We start from the raw sequence: 13,486 nt of genomic DNA, 5'->3' as shown, positions 1-13,486 counted from the left end.
GATATATTAATATTATGTGACACTTGACTGAAGCTCGAAACAAATGACAATCGATGAAAAGCCCTATTCAATAGGGCATTTCATTCAGTCATTTGTTTCGAGCTTCTGTCATGTGTCACATAATATTAATATATCTACGTCGTACGTTATTGGTATATACCAAAGATAATGATACAAACCAAAGACGTATGACGTAGATACATTAATATTATGTGACTCATGACAGAAGCTCGAAACAAATGACAATCGATGAAAAGCCCTATTGGCGTCTGCATATCAGGATCCGGTAATACTATATTATTTATCTATGATCAGGATATTGCTAGGTGTCCACAAGTAAACAACACTTTTTTGATTAATATTTATTTATTTATTTATTTATTTATTTATTTTACGGGCAAGCCCAATTCTACAAAAATACATAGTGTACAGAAAAAAAACAATAACATAATATAATATAAAAAACAGACATACAGAAATATAAATATAATATTAGAAGTAAATATGTACTATGAAATAATATCATAAAACCAAGTTAACAAATTACAAAACCAAGTTAACAAATTACAGACGCTTCACTCAAATATTGATCCCATCTAAATTTCTTTTAAAACGACTGATGGAGTTGTCGAACAGTTGTAAATTGCAAAGGGAGTTTGCTAAATTCAAGACTCTGGGTACGAATGAAAAAAGTGAATAATTAAACCTGTGGAATGGTACATAAAATGTTCGCACTTGTCTAGTGGTGCGAGGTGGTACAAACAGTGCGATCTTATTAAGTAGTTGAGAACAACTGCATATACCATTTAAGATCTTGAATAATAGCAAAAGGTCTCTTTGTTTTCTCCTGCTTGCAAGAGAAGGGACCTGCAGTTTAAAAGGATTATTTCAGTAAATCAAAACTTACATGGATACAATTTAAATAAGATATTTTTTCTATTGAAGGCAATATAATATAAGATATATATTTTAGTATAACTCTCCTACATTAACAAGCTTTAACACATTCAGTGGCCATGACGTATGGGTAGCATCACGAAGGTTTTACGGAAGGTACTGACGACACATAAGTTATGTGAGTAGTACTGTGTAACTAAATAAATGATTTAAGTATGTGGTACCAGCCAAGTGGAGCTTGTTCGAGATGGGCACCAAACATGTTAATCTGGTCATGCACAGAGACTTATACTATAATATTTTATATCTCATATTGCTCACTATTGTAATGAGTGAGCCTGCATACACGAACTATAATATATTATTATGGTTCTGTGTATGCAGGCTCACTCATTACTACTGTAGTGAACAATATGAGATGTAATATTATGAGATATACCTATTATATATTATGGTATAGCTCTCCATGAGTGCCAAGTTTTAAACTTAACTGATAACAACTAATGGATACCCTTTTATCCAAAATTTTATGAAAATTTTGAATGGTCACATTGGTATTAATTCCACAACTCCTTCCTATACCAATAGGCCCATTGTTGGATGTTATTGCAGTAGTTCTACTGGAAATACTTACTAAAATTGTATGTATCTGCATCACTTAGAAGTCTACCCAAAAAGCTATTAATACTCTCTAAACCATCATTAATACATCTTGTATACATAATAGGATTTTTTTCAGAATCAGATATTTTATTAAGATTTACTTACCATGCCCTATTTATGTGCCAGGCACTTAACAGTCTATTAGGAGCAATACCCATTACATTTGACGAGGCATTGTAAAAGGTGTCGCTTATGCCTGATATGAAAACATTTGACTATACGATAATACCAACACAGACATGTATTTAAAAAAAATTGGTAAATTAAAGTAGGTATCTTTTCTATTTGAAAATAAGAAAGCAGTACAAAATCCATTCCCAAATTCACCTTTTACTAATACTGTCATAAGTTCAAAGTCATAGGAATTGAGCCCATGAGTTCCATCGATTGCGATAAAGGATTTACCAAACTTTTGGCACAGTATTAAGGAACATAAGACAAAAATCATAAATGTTAAATTCATAATGAATATCCATTAGTATGCCCTGTTGTTTGTAAAATAATATTGGACATGAGTCTGTAAGCATTCAACCCAAAAATAAACACTGGTTGCATCATCATTGTACATATACCCATCTTTCAAATCAATGCCATAAGAGAGTTTAATGTTTGTGATATCTTTTCTTGTAAGTAAATCAATTCTTTTTAATTCGCCTCCTATGCTATTATGCTATCCTGTACAGTCTGAAGTTTACTAAAAAAGTAAAATATAGGTATAGGATAATCAAACACACTAGTTTGAAATTGTAAACTCTAGTAAATATTCATGAGTAATATTTAAAAAGTGGTTTAGTGGTAACATTCTTGTTTTAAATTATATTGTGTATATCGATGGCGGAAAGGCAGGACCTCATAATATAGTCTGTTCGCTAAACTCAGACGCAACTTTCTAGATATTTTAATCGGTAATTTTGCCAATTGTAGTAAGATTGCCAAAAAATAATTACTAAATAGTTAATAATCACTAAATAGTTAGTAATTTTGCAAAGTTCTGCAAAATTGGCAAAAAACAAAAAAATTATCGACTAAAATATCTAGCCAGTTGGGTCTGAGTTTAGCGAACCGACTATAACTGAAAAATTTGTATAAAATGAGTTACTTCGGTTTTCGCTTTAGAATAAGTGTATCAGCACCTATTAAACAGCTTTTAGAGCTGGGAAAGCCTTTTGGAAGCCTTCCGGAAACTTTCCCAGCTGTAATCGCTGTTTAATAGCTGCCGATACACTTATTCTAAAAAGAAAAGTGAAGTAACTCATGTTATAAAATTTTTTCAGTTACGAAGTGCTGCCTTTCCGCCGTCGATATGCAAATATTTTACTTACATTTTTGAAGGAAGTCTCAAAATAAACTTTGAAGAGATATTTATCTGATTTTGGTATTTATGTAAGTGCTCTATATCATCCTCATGCCCATAAAATAGTTTCAATATTTTTAGATACTATTATTCGACTAGTACACCAAATAAACATTTTGCAGGATCCTTGGGATTTTAAAGCTCTTTTTCTATCTTGTTTTGTAAAATAATTTTTTGAGGATCACATATATATACATTTATAATAGGATGTTTCATGTTCTTGTACTCTTTGTTTCTCTTCCTGTGCCATCCATACAGTGCAAATCTAAAAAACAACATAACAGGTGATTACATGGGCAGTTATACTACTTACAGCTTACTTTGTATCTAATCTATTATCTAGTATTACTCTATTAGTATCTACCTACATAAAACTTTTGAAATCTAAATTTTGGATATCCACATCAACCTTAATACTTAAAAAATAAATAATAATGTGGAAGTTACACGTACCTACCTAAAAGTTTTTGAATTGCAATTTAACTGGAAAAGACTGCAACATAATGAGTTTGAAATTATGACACAGCCACAATATTTATTGTTTCAATTTACATGTAAATAAAATAATAATAATAATCCTAATCACTTGTAAAAGTAAGGTTAAGATTTTTGACTTGAGAAAACGGGACCGCCTAAAAGACAAGAATCTACAGGTCGAGCAAGTCTCGTAAATTTCACGATTGCGAGCCACGCTTCACGCAACCGTGTTTGCATACTTGTGTTTCGAGTTGCGTGGTCGTGCGGAGTTATATTTACCAAATTTAAATATAATCGTTTCTATTACCATGCTGTCAAAATTAAATCAATATGGCTACTAATCTTATTCTATCTGTTCTTCATGAGTTTTAGATAATTTTAGTTGTATTTCTTTGTAATTTTGTGTTGTACAAAGATTAATTTAACATTTTCTCTGGAAGTATTAATTTAGAAAGATAATATGCTTCATTGGTGTTGTGTTTTGAAGTGTGAAATGCAAAGTAATTGTGATAAAGTCAAGATATTCACTTTTAAACTGAACTAAATAAGGTATCATCTGAGAGACAACAATGGTTAAATGCAATACAATGTACAGGTTTTACTAGCGAAATGAAAATTTTCCTGTCCTGTCTGCTGTAATCATTTTATATATGGTAAGTTACAATTGGGCCTTGTTATGCAAAAAGCAACCAACCCACATTTTTGAGGAAAACAAGGTAATGTCACATATCGCTTTAAAAATGTGTATTCTACATTGTGTAAAAAGCAGCTAAGCCATTCTAAAAATTAAACCATGAAAAATACTACTCCAAATTATTTCTGTTTAACAATAGTTCACTTAAGATTTCGCATAAGACAACCAACCCTCTTGGATTGTTTGTGTGTATCACTGGACTGAACATATTATTACATTGCACTGTCGAAAAGTACCAGCCAAGTGGGTTGGTATTGTTATGCCGATTATGGTTCCTGGAATGTTGCATCTTTTTGTTTTTACATGTAGGTACTGACGAATATTACTTCGTGCTTAAATATTAAAATATTTGTTGTGTTATATCTATTATATTATGAAGAAATCTTTGAATCTTTAATGCGAAAAATATGTTTAAATCAAGAACTGTTAAAATAATTAAAGCGGCTCGGGAAATTTCAGAAAATGGTAAGTTTTAGGATTAAGGCTATGTTTATCTTACTTTTTAAATATATTATGGTTTGTTGTTTTGACTGATTATCGCATATTTTTTATTTGTATTGATATTATGTTTAATAGTAGAAATTCTACTGTATGATATTACTGAGTTGACTGAAATTATTCGGTTTTATTCATAGATTTTGTGGGTTGGTTGGATTTTGCAGATTGCATTTTATTAGATATATTTCCAACAACAAAAAGAAAGCAACCCTCAATATGGCTATTTTTTTTGTAAAAAATTATTAAGATAATTTTGATACTACTATGATAAAATTGCTCTAAAATTAAACTATCGATTAGTGAAGTTATCGTTTAAAAAAATACGACGGAAAATTAAATATTTAGAAAAACATAAAAAGTTAATTTTCTCTTAATTTACAAACTGAGGGTTGGTTGCTTTTTGTTTAACATGGCCCAATTACAACAGTAACGATTTTTGAAGATGTTAACATTTTAATCTTGTAGGAAAACCAGCCGACTTAATCGATAATAACAATCTCCAGATTGGGTTCCTTCAATAAATATGGGCTATAAACACAATGGAATAAGTTCCCCAAAATCTAAAATGGAGTGGTATCAAAGGAGAATTAAAGGAAAAAATATTCATATTGAAATTATTTATAAGGCACTGGACTGTCTTAAATTCTACAATAATACTAGGTGGGTAAATGATTTTAGACATTTTTCATTAAGAGTAGATTAAGTAGATTTTCATTCAGTAGATTTAAGACTTGTTTACAGGGGTAGAGTAATGATGCAAGTACTTGATAGAGTAGAGTAACTCTACCTGTAAAAATGCTCAGCACAGTAGAATAGCTGGTAGAGTGTATAGTTGGAGTTAAAGTAGAGTGACTAGCAACCTATGGCAAAGTAACTACTCTATGACCACCACTACTGCCAAAATGTCTACTCGGCTGCACACTCTACCCATGGAACATGCTCAATTATGGCAGAATAGAGTAGGTAGGAGAGTACATGGGGGCACTGTCATTCTGGCTGGAATTGTGTTTTGTGTAAATAGTGAAAATGAAGTTCACCGAAGATGAAACTTTAAAACTTGTAGAGCTATAATACGGCGAATACCAGTGTTTATGGAATTTAGGTAGTGTATACTACAGAAATAAAAGTTTGCAGCAAGCTGCGGAGGATGAAATCGTCGAAAGAATGCCAAAGGGGGCTTTGGAGTAAACGAGCTTAAGCAAAAAATTAAGAATTTAAGGTGCACTTATAATCAAGAGTGTTTAAAAATACAAAAATCGGTTTCACTATACTAGCATCAGTACTATACTTGTACTCTCCTCAAAACTCTACCCATGTAAACAAGTCTTTAGAAACAGTGGAAAATGAGGTAGCTAGTAGAGTAGTAGTAGAGTAAAATATACTGGTTTAGCAAATTACAATCTTTTAAGGTAATACAGTAGCTATAAACAGGTAGCCAAAACGTGTTCCAAAATTGTCACTGTAATTTTGAATATTTTTTCGAGGCATTTGGCACACGTATGGGTAAAATAATAAAGAATGGCGGTACAGAGCCTAGATTTTGTGTAATTTTGGAACTACTAATGAAATAAAAAATTTTAGTAGTTCCAAAATAACACAAAATCGGATAAAAAAGTTGTATTTGAAGAAAGTGTATTTTTTTGTTCTTCTTAATGGCGGTACAAGCTCGTTTTTTTTATATTGTATTTAATTACAAAGTAATTTCCACATATTAATATATTTTTCAAATTGGGCTCTGTGCCGCCATTCTTTATTATATTACGAATATGTGTGCCAAATATCTCGAAAAAATATTCAAAATTACAGCTGCAATCTTGGAACACATTTTCGCTACCTGTTGATCGATACTGTTTCCTCTTAAGATAGTTTTAATAGTTATTTATGATATAAGTATTAAAAGTACAATTTTAAGACGCGCATGTGAAAGTTAACTTGAAAAAAATAATTTTATTAATGTTTTGACTTCCACATCAGATGTCATTGTCAAAATACAAAATATTCATTATTATTAGGTTTGTTCTAGCAAACAGTCAAACTAGTCAAAAACCATCAGCAAACAGTTGGTCAGTAAAAGAACATAATACAGTCACCAGTGCGATCCCCTCTACTCGCGCTGGTCCACTATTCGCTGATGGTTTCAAACTGATGCTAGAACAAACCTATTATTATTATGCATATCATTATCTGTAAATAATATTTCTTCTGATTGTTAATTGTAAAGGATAGAAAAATGACCATTTATTTTTTTTTTAGAATCAGCTGAGAGAAGTGGTCTACAAAAAACCAGGAAGGAAACGGAATATGTGGCTACGAAAGGCAAAAGAAAGGTTTACAAAGCAAATGTGACACATTTTTTTGAAATATTTAGGAATATCAGTAAATTGCATTAAAAAAATGTATGAAAAGATTTTGTTCAATAAAAATGTTTATATTTATCAAGGATGTATTATTTGGTATGGCCACATATCGTCAGTGATGTAATAATACATCCTATCTGTTTTTTCATGAGTTTTGTAAGAGAGACTAAAAACTTGTCTTAGGGTCACCTCCTGTTTTCATATGATATTTTTTGACTTGTTTTGTAGTAAATTAAACTATCTATGAACTACAAAACAAGTCAAAACTTACATATGAACACAGGAGGTGACCTTAAAACATGTTTTTCCATCTCTCATACAAAACTCATGAAAAAACAGATAGGAGGTATTGTCACATCAGCAAGGATGTACAGTGATGAGTGCCCTAATAACCGGCAAAATATGGGCAACATATTTAGTTGTGAGATAAAAAGAAATGAAACTAGTCGAGCTGGGAAATTTAGCGAAATTAACCTTTAAATTTACGTTATATTGATCCCACCTTTACACATATCGGAGGAGTATGTCAACTAAAACTGTCACTGTGACAGTGGTAGTTTCCAAACTCGTCTGATACGTCTGAAGGTGGTACACAATCAATACAATCTAAATGTATTAAGTTAATATCGCTAAATTTCCCAGCTCGACTAGTTTCATGCTTTTTATCTCACTACTTAATACATCTTTTGTGCTATTTTGCCGGTTATTAGAGCGCTCATCACTGTATTTCTGGTATATCCATGGAATGTCTACAAAATATATTTTGAATGTCCAGAGAACATTCATGGACATTCATGGAATGTTCCAATAAGACACTCAGGTAATGTTTAAAATGCTGACACAGGATTTTTCTGGGATGTTCAGGGAACATGTTTTAGGGGATATTCCAGGAATTTTTCAATGTCTGTGTACCTTCTATGGACCTATATGGAATATTTTGGTGTTATTACCGCCGCACTCCACTTGCGATTTGTAATCAGGAAGATTGAACACATTGTTACAAATACAAGTTAATCCATTTGTGACTAAATAATCATGGATTGACTTCTATTTGAAAGAATGTGTTCAATCTTCACAACTACAAATCGCAAGTGGAGTCCGGCGCTTAGGGCTACTTCCTCTTCGGTATTATGTATTATACTACAGAAATCAGGAACTTTCCTTCTAAATATATGTATGCATCTTGGCCATCAAACATATTCTTCCAAACATTTTTTTAAGGGGGTACATAGGTCTTGTGGGTAAAAAAAGTGACTTTTTAAAAAAATTATATCTCGAAAACTAAAATTTATTTTTATTTATAATTGGAACATGTAAAAGTATAGTACTTAAGGTAGTCTCAAAAAAAGTTTCAGCCAAAAATATTCATTTTTGTAGAGTTTAAGTTTTTTTGCGTTGGCAGCATAACTAAGTCCAGTCTCATCTGAAATCAAAAAGTTTCTTGTAGTTTATACCTCTGGCTAGAATATGAACGAAGGAATTAAAAAAAATGAAATTTGAAGATTTTACATAAGTTTAAACACATTTTTGACCCTAATTTTTCTCATTTTTAAAGTAGTTTTTTTTATAAAACAAAAATGACCTCATCTAATAAAAAATCCTTTGTTCATTCACTAGCCAGAGGTATAAACTACAAGAAACTTTGATTTCAGATGAGACTGGACTTGTTATGCTGCTCACCACAAAAAGGGCTGTTGTTGAAAAATTGCAGTAAACTCTACAAAAATGAATATTTTTGGCTGAAATTTTTTGAGAGTACTATACTTTTACATGTTTCAATTATAAATAAAAATAATTTTTAGTTTCCAAGATATAATTTTTTTAAAAAGTCACTTTTTTACCTGCAAGACAACAACTTAACAAATTGTTGATTTCAAATTGTAACAGTTGTTTTGCAAAGTATGCTGCCCTCTTGTATTTTCTGTGTTATCTTCATCATACAATTACTTCATCTAAAAACTTTCTGCGATATATTCGTTTTGTTGCTAAAATTATTTCCTGGTCCATGGGTTGAATAAGCGATGTTGTATTTTTTGGCAAAAACATACAACTAAAGTTGCCATGTTTTGATCATAGAATATTTTCAGAGGGATGAGCAGGACCATTGTCTAAAATCAAAAAACATTTCACCTCTTCCGGCAGATTCTCAGTTTCTTCTCTTGAAATTTTTTCACTGCAGGTACAGTCGGAGAAATGAAAGAGTACCCATGAACGATCACATATTATTAAGATAATTAAACTATCTCTATCGTTTGTTATTTATAGAAAAAGAACAGCAAATATAAAATATGTGATTGTATCTGATTGACGTGACCGTTCATGGGTATTCTTTCATTTTTCCGACCGTACAAATTCTTTAAAAGGTCAATTTCTTAAGATATCTGGGGTGAACCACTATGATGAAATTATTTATTTTTATAGCTCCACAATTATATACAAATCCTACCTCAAAATATTTGTAAGAATTTAAACTCTTGAATGCCTTCATTTGTTGACCTGTGTCAGACCAAGTACTGTAAGCATGCTGTATTTTTTATTTCTACTCAAAAAATAAAACAATTTTATTTTAAAATATATATTTTATATTAACATATAAAAAATAAATTATTTTTCAATCTTCTGATGATGCGGCTTTGGAAGTTTTGATCTTTTTTTTCCCTTTATTTTTTTTGTTGGGAAAAAGTTCCTCTGAGGGAATATTTTTTTATTGGAGGATATTCTGCGTGTGGATGGAAAACCCAAATTGATATCTTTTTGATTTCTTATAGCATCTATGGTGGGTTTTATCGGGACTACAATTTTTTGTACAGCCTTTAATTCGTCGAAAGACTCTAAATCATTTATTTGCCCTGTTATCTTTAAACTTAATTTTTCCTTAGCTTCTTTCAGAGAACTTTCCTCATTTCTTCTTATTTTGCTAACCGCACCTATTAAAGCCCTTTTCTCGTCATCGCATTCAATCACCAGGTTGTCAGCATCACCTAAATAAAAGTAATATGGGTATATCAGGTAAATAATTTATTTCGTTTATAAATAAGTTATACACAGCCTGAAATAGAGGAAAAATTAAATCATTATTAAAACACCATCAAAATGATATCTTATATATATCGAACTGTCTAATATTACTGCCACCCATTATATTCATCAATATAATATATAGATCTAACATAACTACCAAAGGAAAAGATTTAAAAGTTTTTTTATATAGACCAAGCCACCCAAGCTAGGAAAATTACCTACATTAAAGGGTACATACTTTTTGTATCGAAAACTTCAGATAACACATTCACGGTCATGACTGCATATGAAGTCATTTACTCCATAAGAATACGTGTATAAAATGACAGGATAACTGATGTAGGCACCTATACCTAATTAAAAAAAAATAATAATAATTTTAGGAGCATAAATTTTTTTAGAATTATACAACACTGTGTTTAGGTCAGTCTACTTATAAAAATTTGTTAATTCCCAAAAATTGTATCAATAAAATTAATCTGTAATTTTAGCAACCATTGCACAACCATGTAGGTATATTTATAATGATACATATTATTTTTTTTATTTTTATATATCTAAATACTAAGGTATAATAAACTTTACCTGCTAAGAAATTTATGTTTGGAATGGTACTTTCTTTAGTCAAATCCATTTGAGTATACTTGCAAATTAAGTGAATATGTTTACACATGTTCCATTTTATACATGAATCCAAGCATGTACAAGTATAGCAGTGTAGACAAGCTTCGCAATCTTCACACACTAACCTACATGGACAATTTTCTTTTACCTTCTGAATGGTATACATTTCATTCCTTGAATTAGAGGGCACTAACCAACCAATATCAGATTTAATTACTTTATTCAGATCAAGAGACTGACTAGTAACATGCCTTTTTCTTAATTCGTTAATTTTTGTAGAGACTTTACCTTTGTGAATCACAATAAGTCTCTCAAATAATTTGTCTTTAACAAATTTCATAATAGCACATATTGCCTTATCTAATCTCTTAACGAATTTTCCATGTAAATAAATGTGTTTTATCGTTCGGTGCATTCTTTCAATATGCATATTAGTATTTAGGCCACAATGCAACCTAAAACAATATGCCCACTGCTCTGCTTTACATGCATAATACTGCTCGAAATACATCGCAAATTCCAGGGTATCTGAATCTTCCTTCAGATATTTCAGAAAATTCAATAATAATTGATTAAAAGCAGTGGAATCAGTTTCTTGCAATAATGTCCTGAGCATATGATACACCTGAACCTAAAAAATGTTCAATTAATTTAAAAATACAATATTACAGTTCTTATGATGTACAGTATCAATAAAATTACATTAACATAATTAAAAGCTTCAACATTGTAAGCAAACAATATTTAGTTGATGGACTGATAAAGTTTGTACACACTTGAATGAATGAAGGAAGTGAAAAAAGTATATTAAAGTGTGTAAATGTATTTAATTTCCTTAACTGAGCGCTTTCGATAAAAATGTCATCCTCGGAGCTAAGGGTCAAAGTATAAAAACTTAATATACCTACTTTTTTTCACTTCCTTCAAAAAATATTTACTTACTTTTTTTTCCTTATTGAGCACTTTTTCTAAATTTTTTCTCCATGCCTTGTCAACATGCCAGGTGCAATACAATCTAAAAATATATAAATTTATAGCTTATTAAACAATTATATTTCTTTTTAATGTTACCTAAATTCAGCTGGCTGCATAACCTGCATCCATGATTTATAATAAAAATCTGCCATATCGGACATAAAGACTTTTGGTTTAATAGCCTTGCCAACTCTTTCCTTAATGCATTGAAAAAAAATTTTCATACCAATGGAATCACTGCGATTTGATATCAAAAATGCTGTTGGGTAGCCCTCTCGCAAATCATCCAGTACTAGGATGGTATGTAGTTCAAACCCATAGGCATTTAAACCATGGGTCCCATCAATACAAATGCAATCCTCTCCAAATCGTAGTAATAGGTCTTTCTGTCCATCTGACATTATAATCAAGAAAAAATCTTCATATTGTAGTTCTGGATTTTCTTGGCATATAGTTTCTTGTGGTTTATAGAAAAGCACACATTCTGAACTTTTCATCTCACTAACCCATGCATCTACACTTATTGCATCATTTTCATGGCGTACTGATGAACTGCATAAATTGAAACACTTCTCAATATTATAGAGATCTTTTTTTTTTAAGAGATGCAGCCGTTCCAAACGAGAGTTGGACACAGAATCTCTTATTTCATCCAAAATGATTTGAAATGGAATTTTGGCAGCTATCTTTGCTGCCACATTTTGTTTGTCTGATTTACTTAGAAAGAGATGGCCTAAATCTTGCTCTGGACTGTGTCCCACATGAGTTTGACAAAAGTTGACAATATATTTTTCATTGTCCATTAATTTAACATTAATTCTTGCAGGACAATAACCATTAATTTTATTTGAGCCTTGAATTTTAAGTTTCCTGATATTCATCCCTTTCTTTTTATATATACCTGAAAAAATTGATACAGGGTGAGTCATGAAGAACTGTACATACTCCTACCTCGTATAGAGGCTCCTATGGGGAATAACAAACAGGGTGAGTCATGAAGAACTCTACATACTCCTACCTCGTATAGAGGCTCCTATGGGGAATAACAAATGACCATTAAAAAGTGTCTGCTCCCATTGTTTAATAATATACAGGGCGAGTTTCGCATGTTGACCGAAATTTGTATTCGTCATAATTTTTGAACGGTAAGATTGATGTGTCTCTTATTTTGGTCAATCGTTACACTATTACTACCCAATCAACTGATTTGGTCAAACTAGAAAAAAATCAGGCCCGGCTTAAAAAAATTAGTTCGTTTGGGTTTTAGAAAAAATTTCACCCTGTATACGCTTTTTGAAGACTCTAATATGAATTTTACAAATTAGACAATTCGGCAATTAAAATGGAATATTTTTTTTTCAGCACACCATTACTTTTACACGATTTTTTTTAAATCGTGTACAGTACACTTCCTCATGACTCACCCTGTATAAGTGTCAAATAACCAGAATAAAATTTTTTAAATTAAGAATTAAAAACAAAACAAAAAAAGAATTAAACTCACCCGACCTATGACAACTATAGTTTGTTGTGGTGCAGTTACTGGTTTTCTTTGAACCATACATTTTTACAAATGATGAGAATGTTTCTTCTTCAACCTTGCATTTCCATGATTCAAAATCTTCAAAAGTATCAAATTCCAGATAATTATTTTCAATGTTAATGAAATGGTCACTCCTATAATGTAAAATTAAATTTTCTCGACCAGAATTATTATATTGACACAATGTGCACTTTAATTTTGTTAAGGCATTATTATGAGTTTGTTTATGAGAAACTAGTTTTTTTAAATTGTGAAAACTTTCAGAGCAGCTGGAACACACATAAGTTTTCTTGTTAACAGGTGCTATTTCGTCTAATTTATCTGAAAAAGAAAAAACATGTATGTAATTATTGTATTTGGTTATGATTGTACTGGTATTGGTT

The 13,486-nt window shown here is 31.0% G+C and overlaps 1 protein-coding gene and 2 long non-coding RNA genes across 7 annotated transcripts in view; 1 reads left to right on the top strand and 2 right to left on the bottom strand.

Moving 5' to 3' along the window:
• Nucleotides 1-1,269: 1,269 nt before the first annotated feature.
• LOC126884437 (uncharacterized) lies at nucleotides 1,270-3,507 on the bottom strand. 2 transcript variants are annotated; one of them, XR_007698034.1, is made up of 3 exons: nucleotides 3,372-3,507; nucleotides 2,883-3,179; nucleotides 1,270-2,254 (listed from the first exon to the last, which is right to left on the bottom strand). It is a non-coding gene; the product is annotated as an uncharacterized LOC126884437 (long non-coding RNA). The 2 variants fall into 2 exon arrangements; XR_007698035.1 differs by having other exon boundaries at nucleotides 3,368-3,497.
• An 81-nt stretch (nucleotides 3,508-3,588) lies between these two features.
• Nucleotides 3,589-7,018, top strand: LOC126884436 (uncharacterized). The gene is made up of 3 exons (XR_007698033.1): nucleotides 3,589-4,044; nucleotides 5,049-5,243; nucleotides 6,837-7,018. It is a non-coding gene; the product is annotated as an uncharacterized LOC126884436 (long non-coding RNA).
• A 2,481-nt stretch (nucleotides 7,019-9,499) lies between these two features.
• The window catches only part of LOC126884427 (uncharacterized), a 205,706-nt gene continuing 201,719 nt past the window's right edge, over nucleotides 9,500-13,486 (bottom strand). For 3 of the 4 annotated variants that reach the window (XM_050650338.1, XM_050650337.1, XM_050650339.1), the window contains exons 4-8: nucleotides 13,065-13,424; nucleotides 11,657-12,461; nucleotides 11,528-11,600; nucleotides 10,547-11,216; nucleotides 9,500-9,921 (exon numbers count right to left, since the gene is read on the bottom strand). In XM_050650338.1, coding sequence (XP_050506295.1) covers nucleotides 9,545-9,921; nucleotides 10,547-11,216; nucleotides 11,528-11,600; nucleotides 11,657-12,461; nucleotides 13,065-13,424 — 2,285 coding nt within the window. In that variant the 3' untranslated portion in view covers nucleotides 9,500-9,544. Of the gene's footprint in view, nucleotides 9,922-10,199; nucleotides 10,315-10,546; nucleotides 11,217-11,527; nucleotides 11,601-11,656; nucleotides 12,462-13,064; nucleotides 13,425-13,486 lie in introns of all 4 variants that reach the window. The other variant, XM_050650340.1, reaches the window with a different exon arrangement.

Source organism: Diabrotica virgifera, chromosome 5 (assembly GCF_917563875.1).
Source record: "Diabrotica virgifera virgifera chromosome 5, PGI_DIABVI_V3a".
Classification (NCBI taxonomy): domain Eukaryota; kingdom Metazoa; phylum Arthropoda; class Insecta; order Coleoptera; family Chrysomelidae; genus Diabrotica; species Diabrotica virgifera.
This window is presented reverse-complemented; position numbering and strand designations above follow the sequence as displayed.